Source organism: Balaenoptera physalus (genome assembly GCF_965194825.1).
Source record: "Balaenoptera physalus genome assembly, chromosome: 7".
Lineage (NCBI taxonomy): Eukaryota > Metazoa > Chordata > Mammalia > Artiodactyla > Balaenopteridae > Balaenoptera > Balaenoptera physalus.
Genome location: NC_138886.1, coordinates 22,292,226 through 22,305,407, shown reverse-complemented (window position 1 = coordinate 22,305,407; position 13,182 = coordinate 22,292,226). Strand labels below are relative to the sequence as shown.

Sequence of the window (13,182 nt, the reverse complement as noted above, 5' to 3'; positions counted from 1 at the left end):
TGAACAACCTACCAACATTGCTCAGTTCTCTCTCCCTACCTTTTATGCTGCCTACTTCACTAACACCTCCAGCTTACACCTTCCTAGGTCCTCCCAGAGACAATGCTCAGGCAGAGACAAGTATCCGAACTTTCTAAATAGACAGGCCAAAAGATATACAGATAGATAGATTTATAGGCAGACCTTTTAATATATTGTTCTCCTGTGTAACACAAATCTGGACTAATGCAATCTAGTATTGTGGCAAGTATTCCATTTAGTAATACAGGAAAAGAAAAAAGAACTAGACTAAGAAAAAACTAGAGTCACAACAGCTGCCTTGACTCATCCCTTAAACCTCTACTTCATTTAATGTAACCTGAAGACTTTGAACAATTACACTCTAAGGTAAGCAAACGTAAATGTTCTCATTACGTGAGGCACTTACCATGTTGATTGTTTCCATCATGGGAGAGGATTTGGCAGCACTGAGTCGGGCACTATCCATCGCAGCCTGAGAACACAAATGCAAGCACATTCAATCAATTAAGAAGAACCTCCAGGGAATTCCCTGGCAGCCCAGTGGTTAGGACTCTGCGGTTTTCACTGCTGAGGGCGTGGGTTCGATCCCTGGTCAGGGAACTAGGATCCCACAAGCTGCACACGGCACAGCCAAAATAAAAGAAGAACCTCCACACAAACTGGGCTTTACTGACAAATTAAGGAATATTTTAAAAAATAATATATAGATACAACAAATTCAAACACAAGTCTAAATAATTTCTTTTGTCCTACACTCAACCATATATATGTGGAGGCAGCATCTCACCGTAAGTGACAAATGCAGACAACAGTTAGAAATTCACTGCAGTTAGAAAAGAACATAGTATGGCTCTGAGCAAGTTATCCAGCCTTCTTGAGCCTCAGGTTCTCCCTCCATTAAATAAAGAAACAGACTAAATAATTTTCTATCTAATACACGATTTTTAATTTTATACATGTATTGTTTTAACTTTATAAAGGACCCTCCTATCTATTGATACAATAGCATTTTAATCAAACAACTATGGTACAGGAGAGGTTGACACTATCCAGACATAATAAGTGAGAAAAATTAGGCATACAAAAGTGACTTGCCTAGGGCTGCAAAGTTTGGAGTAGAATTTATGTTTCCTAATTCTCAACACCTAGTAGGTGAGAACCTAGGAAAGGCAAAATTACTGCTGAAAGAGGAAAGAATGATGACTGGAGAAGAAACAGCAATATCAGAGGCAAAGGGAAAACAGAGTAAGTGATTAGAACAGAATAGTTTAGGTAAGTTAAAAACCAAATAGTGAACTGAGAGAAAACTTTTACAATCATGTAACAGGAGTTTGACAGTTCTAATAAAGACAAATGTAAAAACATAAACAAGTGAAAAACAGACATAGAGTAGAAACATACAACTCACAGAAGAAATATTTATAAATGGCTAACACAATACGAAAAGACAATGGACGACACTAATAATAGGAAACTAAATTAGAATAATGAGATTCTTGCTTATCAGACTGATATTATTCAATGTTGGCAAAGACGTGGAGAAAACAGAACATTCATAACTTCTGATGCCACAAAACCTCTCACACAAAACTTCAAAATCATCTCACTGTAGAATACTATGCATGCACTAAAAAGAATGAAATAGATATATATATATATACACATGGTATTTTGTTAAAAACAAAAATCAAGTTGCAGAACAATATTCGCAGTCTGATTCTATTTTAAAATTAGTATGTTTGTTTGATTTTGCAGCCTATGACTACAAAAGAATCTGAAAAAAGACCCAGGAAACTGCTGACAGTGAGTACTCCTCAGGAAATGATACTGTGCTGCCACAGCAGAGGGGACTCCTAGGGGATTACTTTCTACTCTTCTGTGTTGTTTTAACTTTTCACAATAAATATGTTTCATCTGTAATTAAAAAAACAAAACAAAACAAAACTCTGATCAGAGACTAGGGAACTACAGTATACCTAAAAAGCAGAATAATTAATTTGGACTATGCAAAAGTCTAGCTACAAATCCTCTTGATTTGCAGAGCAGGAATGGTCCATAGAAGGACTCTGAGGGTGTAGACCCAACCCCTAGAAAATAAACAAACATGTACAAAAAACTGTGCTAAATAAATGTATTGATGTATGTTTTTGGACGGAAGTGTCATTTTTCGTTCACTTCACATAACAGTGTATGAGCCCTCTCCGCACCCCCTAAGAAAACACGGCATGTGGTTATAGAAGCTGAGGTGTTTCAAGAGTGGTGAAAGTATCATCTGAGTCATGGAGTTTGTCTAAAGACAAGGACCCTGGAAGGCCTGGTGAGTATCTTAACAGGGCTCTCCCTTCATGATAATTACCAATATGGCTGTGTTGTCAACTCACCTTTTCTTGGTCTGTAGCCCGGAGACTCAAATAATTGAGAACTTGAGGCTCCAATACACTTAAGGATTCTAGCAGAGCAGGGATGAGTTTTGGTGCATGTGGTTTCAACATGGCTCCTGCACTTTTGCTGATCTTCACGAGGGTGTTAATGCTACAGACACACAAAACACAACTCCTGAGTCCTTTTAACAAAAGCAAGAAGCCCTACAGGTCTAATCACGAGGAGCTCCTGCACTTTACTGCATTAAGGAACATACTCCCTTGGGTACAGAGCCTGGTCTTAGCTCTGTGTTGTTTTTTTTTTGGTTTTTGTTTTTACTTTTTATTATAGAAATTTTCACACATATATGAAAGTATAAAGAGAATCATACATGTAATTCTGTATGTTCTCCACCCAGTTCAACAATCAGCAACCTTTGGCCAATTCTGTCTCACTCAGGCATCCACCATACATACAGACCACACATATACTTTTCCCCCTGCCACTGTAGTATTTTGAAGCGTATTCCCTAACTGAACTTCTGCAGGTATCATGAAGAGACCCGGACTTTTTATCATAATCAAAGTACCATTTCACACCTAAAAAATATTAAGAATTTTTTTCATATCATCTAATATCCAAACTTCCTGATTGTTTCACAAGTGTCCGTAAGAGTTGGTTTGCTGAAATCGAATCCAGAGTCCATCTACACATTGCAATTTACTGCATTTCTTGAATCTTTTTCAACAGTGCTCTCTCCGTCCTCTTTTTTTTAAGCTATTGATTTGTATTCTGATGGTGTCACTTAACGGGTTCCTCTGTAGCTTATACAGATCTGCAGGCTAAATCAAGTTCAGTTCAATTTTTTTTAAAACAAGAATCTTTCACAGGCGGTCTGCACATGTCCTGTCTCATCACATCAGGATGCTTGTCTTTTTTTGTGCTGTTAAAGAGTGAACAGCAGGTTCAAGTTTGGTCGGCATGAACCAACCATCCATTATAATGCTCCCCCCGTCAGTCTTTACCAGTGGACTCAGGAGCCACTTATGATCATTACCTGGATTATCTTACTGAGGATAGCAAAATGGTGATATCCTAATTTTATCATTCCTTTGCATTTGTTAGCTGAATCCTTCTAAGAAGAGCTTTCCCATACCAACTATTTAGTTACCATGAAATAGTGTTGGTACTATTAATTTGATCTAATTTCAAGAGTGAAATAAAAAATGGAACAGATGAAGTTCCCAGATAGCACTCTAGTTAAAAAAAAAAAAAAAAATAGAATCCTTCACTGCTGATTTTAACTTAAAAGAGACATATATATCTAAATGTGTACTTCTTGAATATTTCACAGGCAGTAAACAGTTTATTTTAAACATAATAATCTGTGAAACATTACTAAGTCGTATAACCAACAAGCAAGCTCCCAAGGACCTGAGGCGTAGCAGAATAGGAAGATGTGCCTGCTGGGGGCAGAGGCCAATGACAAGAAAATAACACACTTTACTCAAGGTTAAGGCAGAGTGGCAGAAGGCTGGACAAAAGCAAGGCTCCCATGAGAACGTCTCTGCAAAAATGTTCTGACTCACCACTTCTCACATTTGCTATTGGGTCACCCCACTGGATTCTCCTCAACTCATTTCTCCATTCTTTCAAGAATCTAACATTCAAAGAAACCCAATTTCTACTGGGTGGCTAAGAACTAAGTAAATCCAATACATTCAATTTCATCAGCTAATTCAAACCTGAGGGCTCGAACTTCTGTCACAGGACTCATCACTCCTTTGTCCAGAAGGCAGGGCAGAAGGACAGCAATGGTTCTCTGGCCAGCTGCTCCTTTGGCAGGGTCACACATTTTCACACAAACCTCACATACAAAGAGCATGGAAATTAGTGAAACTGACCTCTCACCCAATAACGTGTTCATCTGACAAAATACTTCCTACTTCCTATATCCATAGAAAAGGATAAGTGACTCTACTTTCTACGATATCACAGAAAGAAAAAGAAGATCTCATGATCTGGGATTGAGTCTTATGTCTGCCAATAATTAAACAGAAAATTTGGTAATGCATTTTACTTTCTAAGCTTTGGTCTTCTAATTTGTGAAACAGGAAACAGCTGAAGATGAAATGAGAAAATGTTTAGAAAGCACTCTGAGGAAGGCTTAAGGTATTATTATCATGATCATCATCAATAACTTTGGGTGGCAGCATAACACAGAGGTCAAGAACACAAATGTGGAATAAGAAACACTTGGATTTAAAACCTTCTAATATATTAGAAGGCCCTGATATACCACAAAATCAAGTTCAAGTGGGAAACCAGTTTCAAAAAGGCTGCCAACGTCATAAGTATGAAAGGCAGATTAACATATAAACATAGCAATAATAAAGAGAATAGATGTTGCTTGATCTAAATGTAATGTGTACTTCAGGGTCAAGAGAAAGTCCTATCTTATATAAAGGCCCAGAAGAGCTCTCCATTTAAAGAGCCCAGAGACACACTTTGTTAAAAATACTAGTATTCTAATGTAATAGCAACCAGTTTCCCATTCATTGTTAAGAAGTGGGCTGTAACATGAAGCCAGTTACACTGCAACTAAATGTCACTTTATATGACAAAAAAATAAGTCATAATTTTCACTGTCACACAGAATCCTTCCCCACTTCACCCCCCAGTATAAGACAAGAGTTTTCACCTTGCTCAGCGTTTTCAGAGCTAGTTCTGCTGCTTTTCGTACAGATTCCTAAAAATGAGAAAAATATGACATTATACAATGTCAGAGTTTCCTTCTCATCTACCCCAAAATGTGTATTTAAACTGCCTCCAAATCTACACAAATTGGTGAAAAATCCTCCTTTCATTACCAGGTAAAAAATGGTGTTTCACTAGGCTCTTTGCCCGTCAAGGAACATACTACCATGCCATACTACTATTTTTTAAATTAGATATAACCTATTTTGACTTTACAAAAATATGGATATTAAGTATAACAGTTTAGAAACTAAATGTATTATAAAGGCAAATGTATAGAGATCTATGTGAAGAGTCTGAAAGACTTAAAAAAAATCTCTGACGAATAAAGCAAAAAACTGAAGTGCCTAATTTTAATGGTAAGATGGAAAAATCTAAAATTTAGACTGCCGAGGCAAAAGAGAAACTGCTCACGTTATTTGGGAATGACTGATCCAACTTACGAAGCTGATCTAAGTAGTTATTTTGGATTATTTCTAAACTGTTATTTGTTCCTCATCAACAGCATCACAAGATCTCTACTAAAAGAAAATCAGGCAGTAGTTACCCTTTTTTGTTTTTTAAATTAATTAAATTTAGATCTAAAGATACCTAAACTTGCCACTTCACAGACACATCAAAACTGAAACTTTGGAGGAAAATTCTGGTCTTTTAAAAAAATTGTCTGGATATTGAATTTTGAAAGATGTAACATACATATTTTAACAATTCCAATTTATGCTATTCTATAAATAAATGCAGATTTATGTATATAGTACCTTTATATCATCTTGTACTCTAAAGAGAGTTTCCCAAATTTCTGGAAGTTTATCAATGATGTCATCTAGGGGTCTTCCTCTCAATAAATCATTCAGAGCTAAACAGCTGAAAATAAACAATTTGCTTTCAAATATATGATCTAGAAAGCTCAATCTTTTACTATGAAACATTCATATCAAACAAGAATATGGATTCTGCCTATATTTCTAGTCTTAACCCCCCTGACCCCACGACGGCAATAACTACTCCCTTCTTGGTGCCTCAAATATAACACAGGCATATGGCATGTACACTCATCAAAAACTATAATACAATCTCTTTAAGATGATACATCATTTTTTACTTACCAATATACCTCCAGGGCCTAGCACACTGCCAAGCACATAGCAGGCACTGAATAAACATAAATTATATATGTATAAATAAATGCTACCCTACAAAGTCATGAGAGTATATAAATGTATCTTGATGTCTAATTTAACAGTGATCTACTTCTGTTATTTCATACTTACAAAAACTAATACAACTTAGGAAAACCACTGACTAGAGCTTAAATATCATTAACTGTCTAACCCAACCAGAAATATGCTTTTTAGTGGTTTTAACTTATTCCTTTTGCACAAAGTATAAAACCTGGAAATTTGAAGGGAAAAAAAATTCAGTTTTATTTGACTAGTCTTATATTTCCAAAAATGGTACCTGGATTCTCGAACTCGCCACATACTGCTGGTTAGATTCTTAACCAAATCTTGAAGAATTTCCTTCAAATACTTATCCACCTAATGAAAGCAAAAGGATAAAACTGAGAATGCAAAATCCATCAATAATCAAATGATTCATCTCTACCACACTGTGTTTCTGTACGTAACAGCCTAAGTGTCTCCCTAGGCTTCTCAGTCCACAACTCTCTCCCCACTTTAGTTGCTGAAAGCTGCCCAGCTGATCATCCTGAAATGCAAACGTGATCCTCTTATTTTCCTCAGTGCGTGAGAATAAAGTCCAATCACCCAGGCGTGGATACGAAGCCCTCCTGGGACCATCTCGCGCCCAAGTTCTTATATGTCCTGTCTCACCTCCACTCCCTAGCACACACTACCTCTACCTCTTCCATCTACTGCTTGTCCAAGATTCAAATCAGGCATCACCTTCGCAGACAGGACTGGCCTACTCTGCCCTATGTTCCCACGGCACCTTCTTAAGCGCATTGTATCAGACAGCACAGTAACTGTCCTGCCCCTTCACACTGAGACCTCGAGGGCAGGGACAGTGTCTCACTTGTCTTTGCCTCCCTGGTACCCTGCACCACGTCTGGCACATAAAGAAGCATTTGATTGTTCAGAATGAAGACGAATTTAATCTTTTAAGCCTCTTTAGTTTTGATATACACTTATCCATTTGGTAATAACTACACACCGATAGTAGATTCACTTTTTATGCTAATCCAAAGAACTTCAAAACTTATGGCTTTTCCACTTTTACTCTTGTAGGTAGGAGAGGTTTTGTTATCCTCACTTACATTTAAGAAAACCAAGACAGGGAGGAAATAACTCACCTAAGATTTAAGAAACTGATGTCTTTCTATGTCCATGTCTCTAGACAGTCTCCATAGTGATCTCATCCACATCTGTGGCTTCACCTTCCACTCACACAGAGATGACACTCACATCTTGAGAGCCTAAGCCTGGGCCCTGAACTCGACCTATTAGGTCTCAGCTGACCCAGTGGTACCAAGTACTCTCCTAGAGCAAACAGAACTCACCGAACCCTCAAGGTGGAACCCTCCAGTGCCTACCAGCTTCAGACTGGAGACAGAGGAAAGGACTGCATCATGCTCAGGCATGGAAAGACACAGTAAGGGTCATGGGGTTTATTTAAAGTGAACTAGGAAGCCACCAAAGGATTTTAACCCAAAATGCAATCCAATTTGCGTTTTTAAAAATCACTTTTACTATTGGTAATTAAATGAAAGAAGGCAAACAGAAGAGAAAGATGACAACCTGTTCATCAGGGAAGAATTAGGAAAAAAGAGAATAGATTCAAGAAGTACTTTGGAGGGAATTCCCTGGAGATCCAGTGGTTAAGATGCAGCGCTTTCACTGCTGTGGGCCCGGCTTTGATCCCTGGTCAGGGAACTGAGATCCTGCAAGCCACACAGTGGAAGGAAGGGAGGAAGGGAGGAAGAAAGAAAGAACGAGAAAAAGAGAGAGAGAGAAGGAAAGAGAGAAACAGAGAGAGAAAGAGAGAGAGAAAGAAAGGAAGGAGGGAAGAAGGGAAGGAAGGGAGGGAGGGAAGGAGGGAGGGAGGGAGGGAAGGAGGGAGGGAGAAATATTTTGGAAGTACAATCAACAGAATTTGCTACTGGATTCAATTGAGGGTGAGGGTGAGACAGACAATAATCAAGGATGATGCCCAGTTTCTCAGCTGGGGTAAGTGAATGAACGCCGAGGAGAAGAGAGGGGGAAGTTTGTTTTTTTAAGTCCTGTTCTGGACATATTAAGTCTAAGGTATCTCGAAACAACATCCAAGTGACAATGTCAAGCAGGCAGTGAGATAGACAAGTCAGGAGCACAAGTCGTGCCTGGGCCAGAAGTAAAGATTGGGAACCATCACAATCAAGATGACACATAAGCCCTGGAACTGATGAGCTCATCTAAAAACAGAAAGTGGAGAGAGTAAACGGTACTCAGAGGCAAGCCCGGAGAAATCCTTGTATCTAACAGTGAAGGAGAATATGAGAAGCAGCCAGATGAGAAAAAACCAAATATGGTAATTGCCTGATTCCTTATCTACCTCCCCAACTACGTGAACTCCTTGAAGGCAAGAACCACGACCTGTTCTCCACTACATCAGTGGTTAACTATCGACATACAGTTTTCCATTTGTGTGGATACACTGCCACTTCCTTAACCATCCACCCAATGGACATTTAGATTGTTTCCATTTTTGAGATTTCAATAAATGTTGCCATGAGCATCTCTGATACCTTGAAAGAAGGAAGAAAGCAAGGGATGAAAGAAAGTCTGCTTGTTTAAACAAATAAGTACACAAAGTAGAAAGGAAGATGAGCATGGGTTGACATGCCATGTGTAATCTGGGACAAGGGTTCACAGATACTTGCCATTGACTTGTCAGTGACCAGCGCATTCCAAATACTTGTCATGGCCTGTCGAATGCCAAGGTTGGGATCAAACTGATAACGATAAAGACGAGGAACTAGTTGAGGCAGGAAAGGAGCTAGCTGCTCTCCAGCTCTGGTAGCAATTACATTAAAACCAAAAGCAGCACCCTAAAAAAATAATAACAAAGTGGCTCAGATATAATATCCACATATTAAATATCACAAAATTCTTCCTCCTATCCTTGTCCCTGAATAGAGCCTGATTTACTGGGTGTCCAGCTTTACCAATCAATAATAGCACCTATATGGTGGTCTAGATCTCTCTAATCACAGACTTTTACAAAACACATTGCATTAACAGTTGTCACCGTCTGCCAATGCAGGAGGTTTGATTTGGAGGGAAGAAAAAAATAAAATGTCCAGCAATAGCCACTTACCTTCCTAGAGTTCCACATTGCGTGATGGTTGGCTAGATTCATAAATTTATACACAAGATCCGGCTGACTAAGATCACTTGCCAGAGAACAAAGCTCCTTGTAAGTAGAGAGGCCCTGGCTTGAAAACAAAAATGAAAAAGTATGCTGTAATGTATTTCTCCACCTCCAGACTATTAAAAATTACATTACCAATATTACTAGGACATTTTAAAATTATGTTTTTGCTGAATTTCCAATATTGAGTTATCTCATTACCACAGAGGCAGAGAACCAGGGTGACGAGAATATAAAAAGTCGCCTAATTCAGTTCTCAGCAATGGCTGGTAAATGACCTAAGGCACCTGTGATGCCCCTGGAGGTGGAGCCCTGATCACCTCAGGAGACAGCAATAATTCTTCAGTACACTGTGCACCAATCTCTCTCAGGATCCTAAGAGAGCCATCTGAAGACAACTTCTGTCCTCCCTACGTCCTTTCTAAGCTACAGCGTCCCAATCCTGATAACTTCTTCAAGTCCTGTTAACTTCCCTCTGTATTTGCTCAACTACCTGATTTTTTTCATTATTTTGTGAAAAGTGAGCACTTTTTTTAAAACTCAGAGGGAGTCTAGAGGGAGGATAAGCGGAATGAAACAACTTCAGTGAGAAAACACGGAGCTACGGGAGAGACAGCCTGAGGCAGGGCTCTGGGGACTCCCCAGCAAGGCCCAGCAAGCTGCAGCTGGACCTGAGGGTTATCAGAGGAAAAGCAACAGCATAACCATGATGGAATAATGATAAGACAAAAGAGGTAAGGCTCTACGAATTAATTTGAAATGCCAAGTTGGCGGACTCCAAAGCACCAAGTAGAGACGCCCCCCCCAAAAAAAACTAGGTGCAGTGGGTGCTGATTCCTCCCTGAGGACCCACTGGCTGGGAGCTGACAGAACTGCCCTCAGTCCAAGGTCAGGTCCTCCCCGAGAGCAGCCCGCCACCAATGGCTAGTCACTGAGGCGGTGAAAAGACCTGAGGAGGGGACATCGAGCAGGACCTCCCTGCAGGCCCTCCCAGCCCAGTCCCAGAGCTCCTTGACGGGTCACGATCTCGTAAGCGGGGGCAGCAGTTCAGCTCCTCCTCGGCCACCGGACCTGTCCTGCCTCCTCACTCCCCCAGGGTGACGACCCCAGGCACCCTTCAATAAACTTCCAGCATACACACCTCCATCTCAGTCTGTTCCCCCAGGAAACCCCATCTAAAACACTAGGTTTTTTCACTGACCTTTTCTTCTTCCACTAACACACAACACCTCCCACGAGGGTGGAAATCAACCTGGTGAGCGCCCTTTCCAACGGAGAGAAGATGTCTATAGTGACTGATCAACGGGTCTGGCACACTTACCCATCAGGGGTTTTGCCAAGGCCTCCCCCTTGAAACACCACTGTCTCTCCAGAAACTTCATGCTTAGCTCTAAACGAAAACAACACCAAGAATTTAAATTAGCCTCAAAGTTTTCATACCACCATTCAACTAATGCATACATTTCATCTGTAAACTTATAAAATCAAATTCCCTATCAAGTATCTACAGTGTGCAAGATGTAAAAGTCAACTAACCCTTCCCATCAGCCAGAGAATTTTGTAAAATGAAGCCTAGGAAGAACAAATAGATATAAAAGACATCCCACATAAAGTTACACTGAATTAAATGTGGTCACACATTGAGAACTATTCTTCCTACAAGGAAGGTAACATAAAACAGCAACCAATTACGAGAATGACTGCCCCCCTCTTCCTCTTCACAGATCGGACTTGCGTGACATGCTTCCTCTCCACATCTTCATTCCACTTAGCCAACAGTAATTACGGTACTTCTGTAATCCAATGCTTTACCTGTCCCAAGATCATTCAATTTTCAAAGCCTGAATTACTTGCCTGTTTCTAAACAGTAGTTTAGTTTACTTTCTAAACAGTATACACTGGATAATTAAACTGCTATCCACAGCATAACAATCGATGACTTGCAATTTAGAAAAGGCTTAATATAAACAGGAAAATCACAAGCTGAACTTTCCTTCTTCCACTTCATATTCTCAGTATGCGCAAAACTTGTCCTGCGTGTTCAAATCTGAAATTTTCAAGTTCACTGTACCTTTTGCCAGTCATCAGTGTTTCTACAAGAGTAGAAACCAACTCCTGTTGATCTTGTTCATTGCCCAGTTCATACACCAACCCAAGGCCTTTTGAGGCAACATCTTGGCTAAGTTCTACACAGAAGTCAGACAAAACAATATTCTTTTAAGAAAAATTTGTCCTCTGGCCATCAAGTAAAAAAAAATTTAGACTTGTAACATTAACCCAAAATGATATCAAAGTAAAGATATGAAAACATAATCAACCTGCCTATTTTGTTAAAAACATACTAAATCATCTGAGTGGACATGACACCAGCAAGTCTCTGTAAATGAGAACTACATTCACAGAAGATCCAACTCACAAACCAAGTCAACCCTGCTGGGCCTTAGTGTGCAGTGCATGGTGACAAAGGGTCAATGGATGCACGTTGCACACATGAGAGGTAATCACAGGATTTCAGGACGCCCACATGTAATTTTTTAAATGGAAAGTCAACATTAGACCACATGTTTAAAACAATTAATAAAACAAAACTACTATTTAAATGTCTAACACAAATATTTTCACTCTCTCCTGGCTTAAATCACAAAGAGAAAAGGAATTCTAAGTATCAGTAGAAGAAAGCTATTATTTGGTACAAGTACGAATGTTAAAGAAGGCCTCGGCTCCACTTTTAAATGCAAAACTGATCTAATGAATAAATGATCTAATTAATAAATAAATACATTAAGAATCAAGTTTCCTGTAGCTTTCTTTTATGTTCATTAATCCAGATTTTTCAAAATTTAAAATACAAGTTTAAAGAAGTTTGGAAATCAAATATTTACCAATTACTTACCATCATTTTCTGACAGAACAGAAACAAATGCACTCTGAATTTCTTTAAGATGAGACTGAAAGAAGAAAAAAGGCATTCAGAACACTGAAACTCTACCTCCTTGGGAGAATAAAAATCTTGCTCTCAGGGTACACAACCCCTGTGAAGTCTCACAACCAGAGGCAGTCACAAACCCTGCTGTGCTCTCATCTTCGAAGGTGGCCAAATTACCTGAAGGTTGTAGCACTTACAGGTGGTCTATCGCACACAGTCTGAGCCTCCCCATCCTCACCACTTCCTCAGACATTGTACCTTCAACTTAAGAATCATCTTCCAGCCCATATATATCAGGTACCATCCTTCATTCCTTCACGTATAGCTTATTTCAAAATACGTGTTACTGGTTAGTGGCCCTCACCCTCATACACTTCCCTTCCTACCACCTTTCTATTATAAATATTTCATGAACAGTTTCCAACAGAGCTGGATCACGTTTACAGAATGGCTCACCTTCACTTCTTTATGGGTACTGAGCTTCCTCACAAGGGAAAGGAGCCAGATGCAGGCTGCTTGCCTCACATGTGGGTTGGAGCTGATGATATGTTTATTTAAAATCACATCCAGCACCCAGGGGACCACATCATTAACTTTAGCTCCTAGGGAAAGGGAAAGAATAAGAAGCAATTAAAATAACTGAATAGAGCTTCCTGAAAAAGATTAAATTTTAATCAACATTTACTCAAGACAACAATCCTATAACATATTAAGATCTAAATGACTAAGGTGTTTAAATAAACTGAAGG

The 13,182-nt window shown here is 39.3% G+C and overlaps 1 protein-coding gene across 5 annotated transcripts in view; it reads right to left on the bottom strand.

The window, feature by feature from the left end:
- ECPAS (Ecm29 proteasome adaptor and scaffold) overlaps positions 1-13,182 on the bottom strand; it is a 102,985-nt gene that overhangs the window by 16,018 nt on the left and 73,785 nt on the right. For all 5 annotated transcript variants that reach the window (XM_082469104.1, XM_082469102.1, XM_082469101.1 and 2 more), the window contains 12 exons: positions 12,890-13,035; positions 12,401-12,455; positions 11,579-11,693; positions 10,829-10,897; positions 9,454-9,571; positions 9,017-9,184; positions 6,598-6,677; positions 5,898-6,003; positions 5,084-5,131; positions 4,128-4,249; positions 2,403-2,553; positions 428-493 (listed from right to left, as the gene is read on the bottom strand). In XM_082469104.1, the coding sequence (XP_082325230.1) occupies positions 428-493; positions 2,403-2,553; positions 4,128-4,249; positions 5,084-5,131; positions 5,898-6,003; positions 6,598-6,677; positions 9,017-9,184; positions 9,454-9,571; positions 10,829-10,897; positions 11,579-11,693; positions 12,401-12,455; positions 12,890-13,035 (1,244 nt within the window). The remainder of the gene's footprint in view (positions 1-427; positions 494-2,402; positions 2,554-4,127; positions 4,250-5,083; positions 5,132-5,897; positions 6,004-6,597; positions 6,678-9,016; positions 9,185-9,453; positions 9,572-10,828; positions 10,898-11,578; positions 11,694-12,400; positions 12,456-12,889; positions 13,036-13,182) is intronic.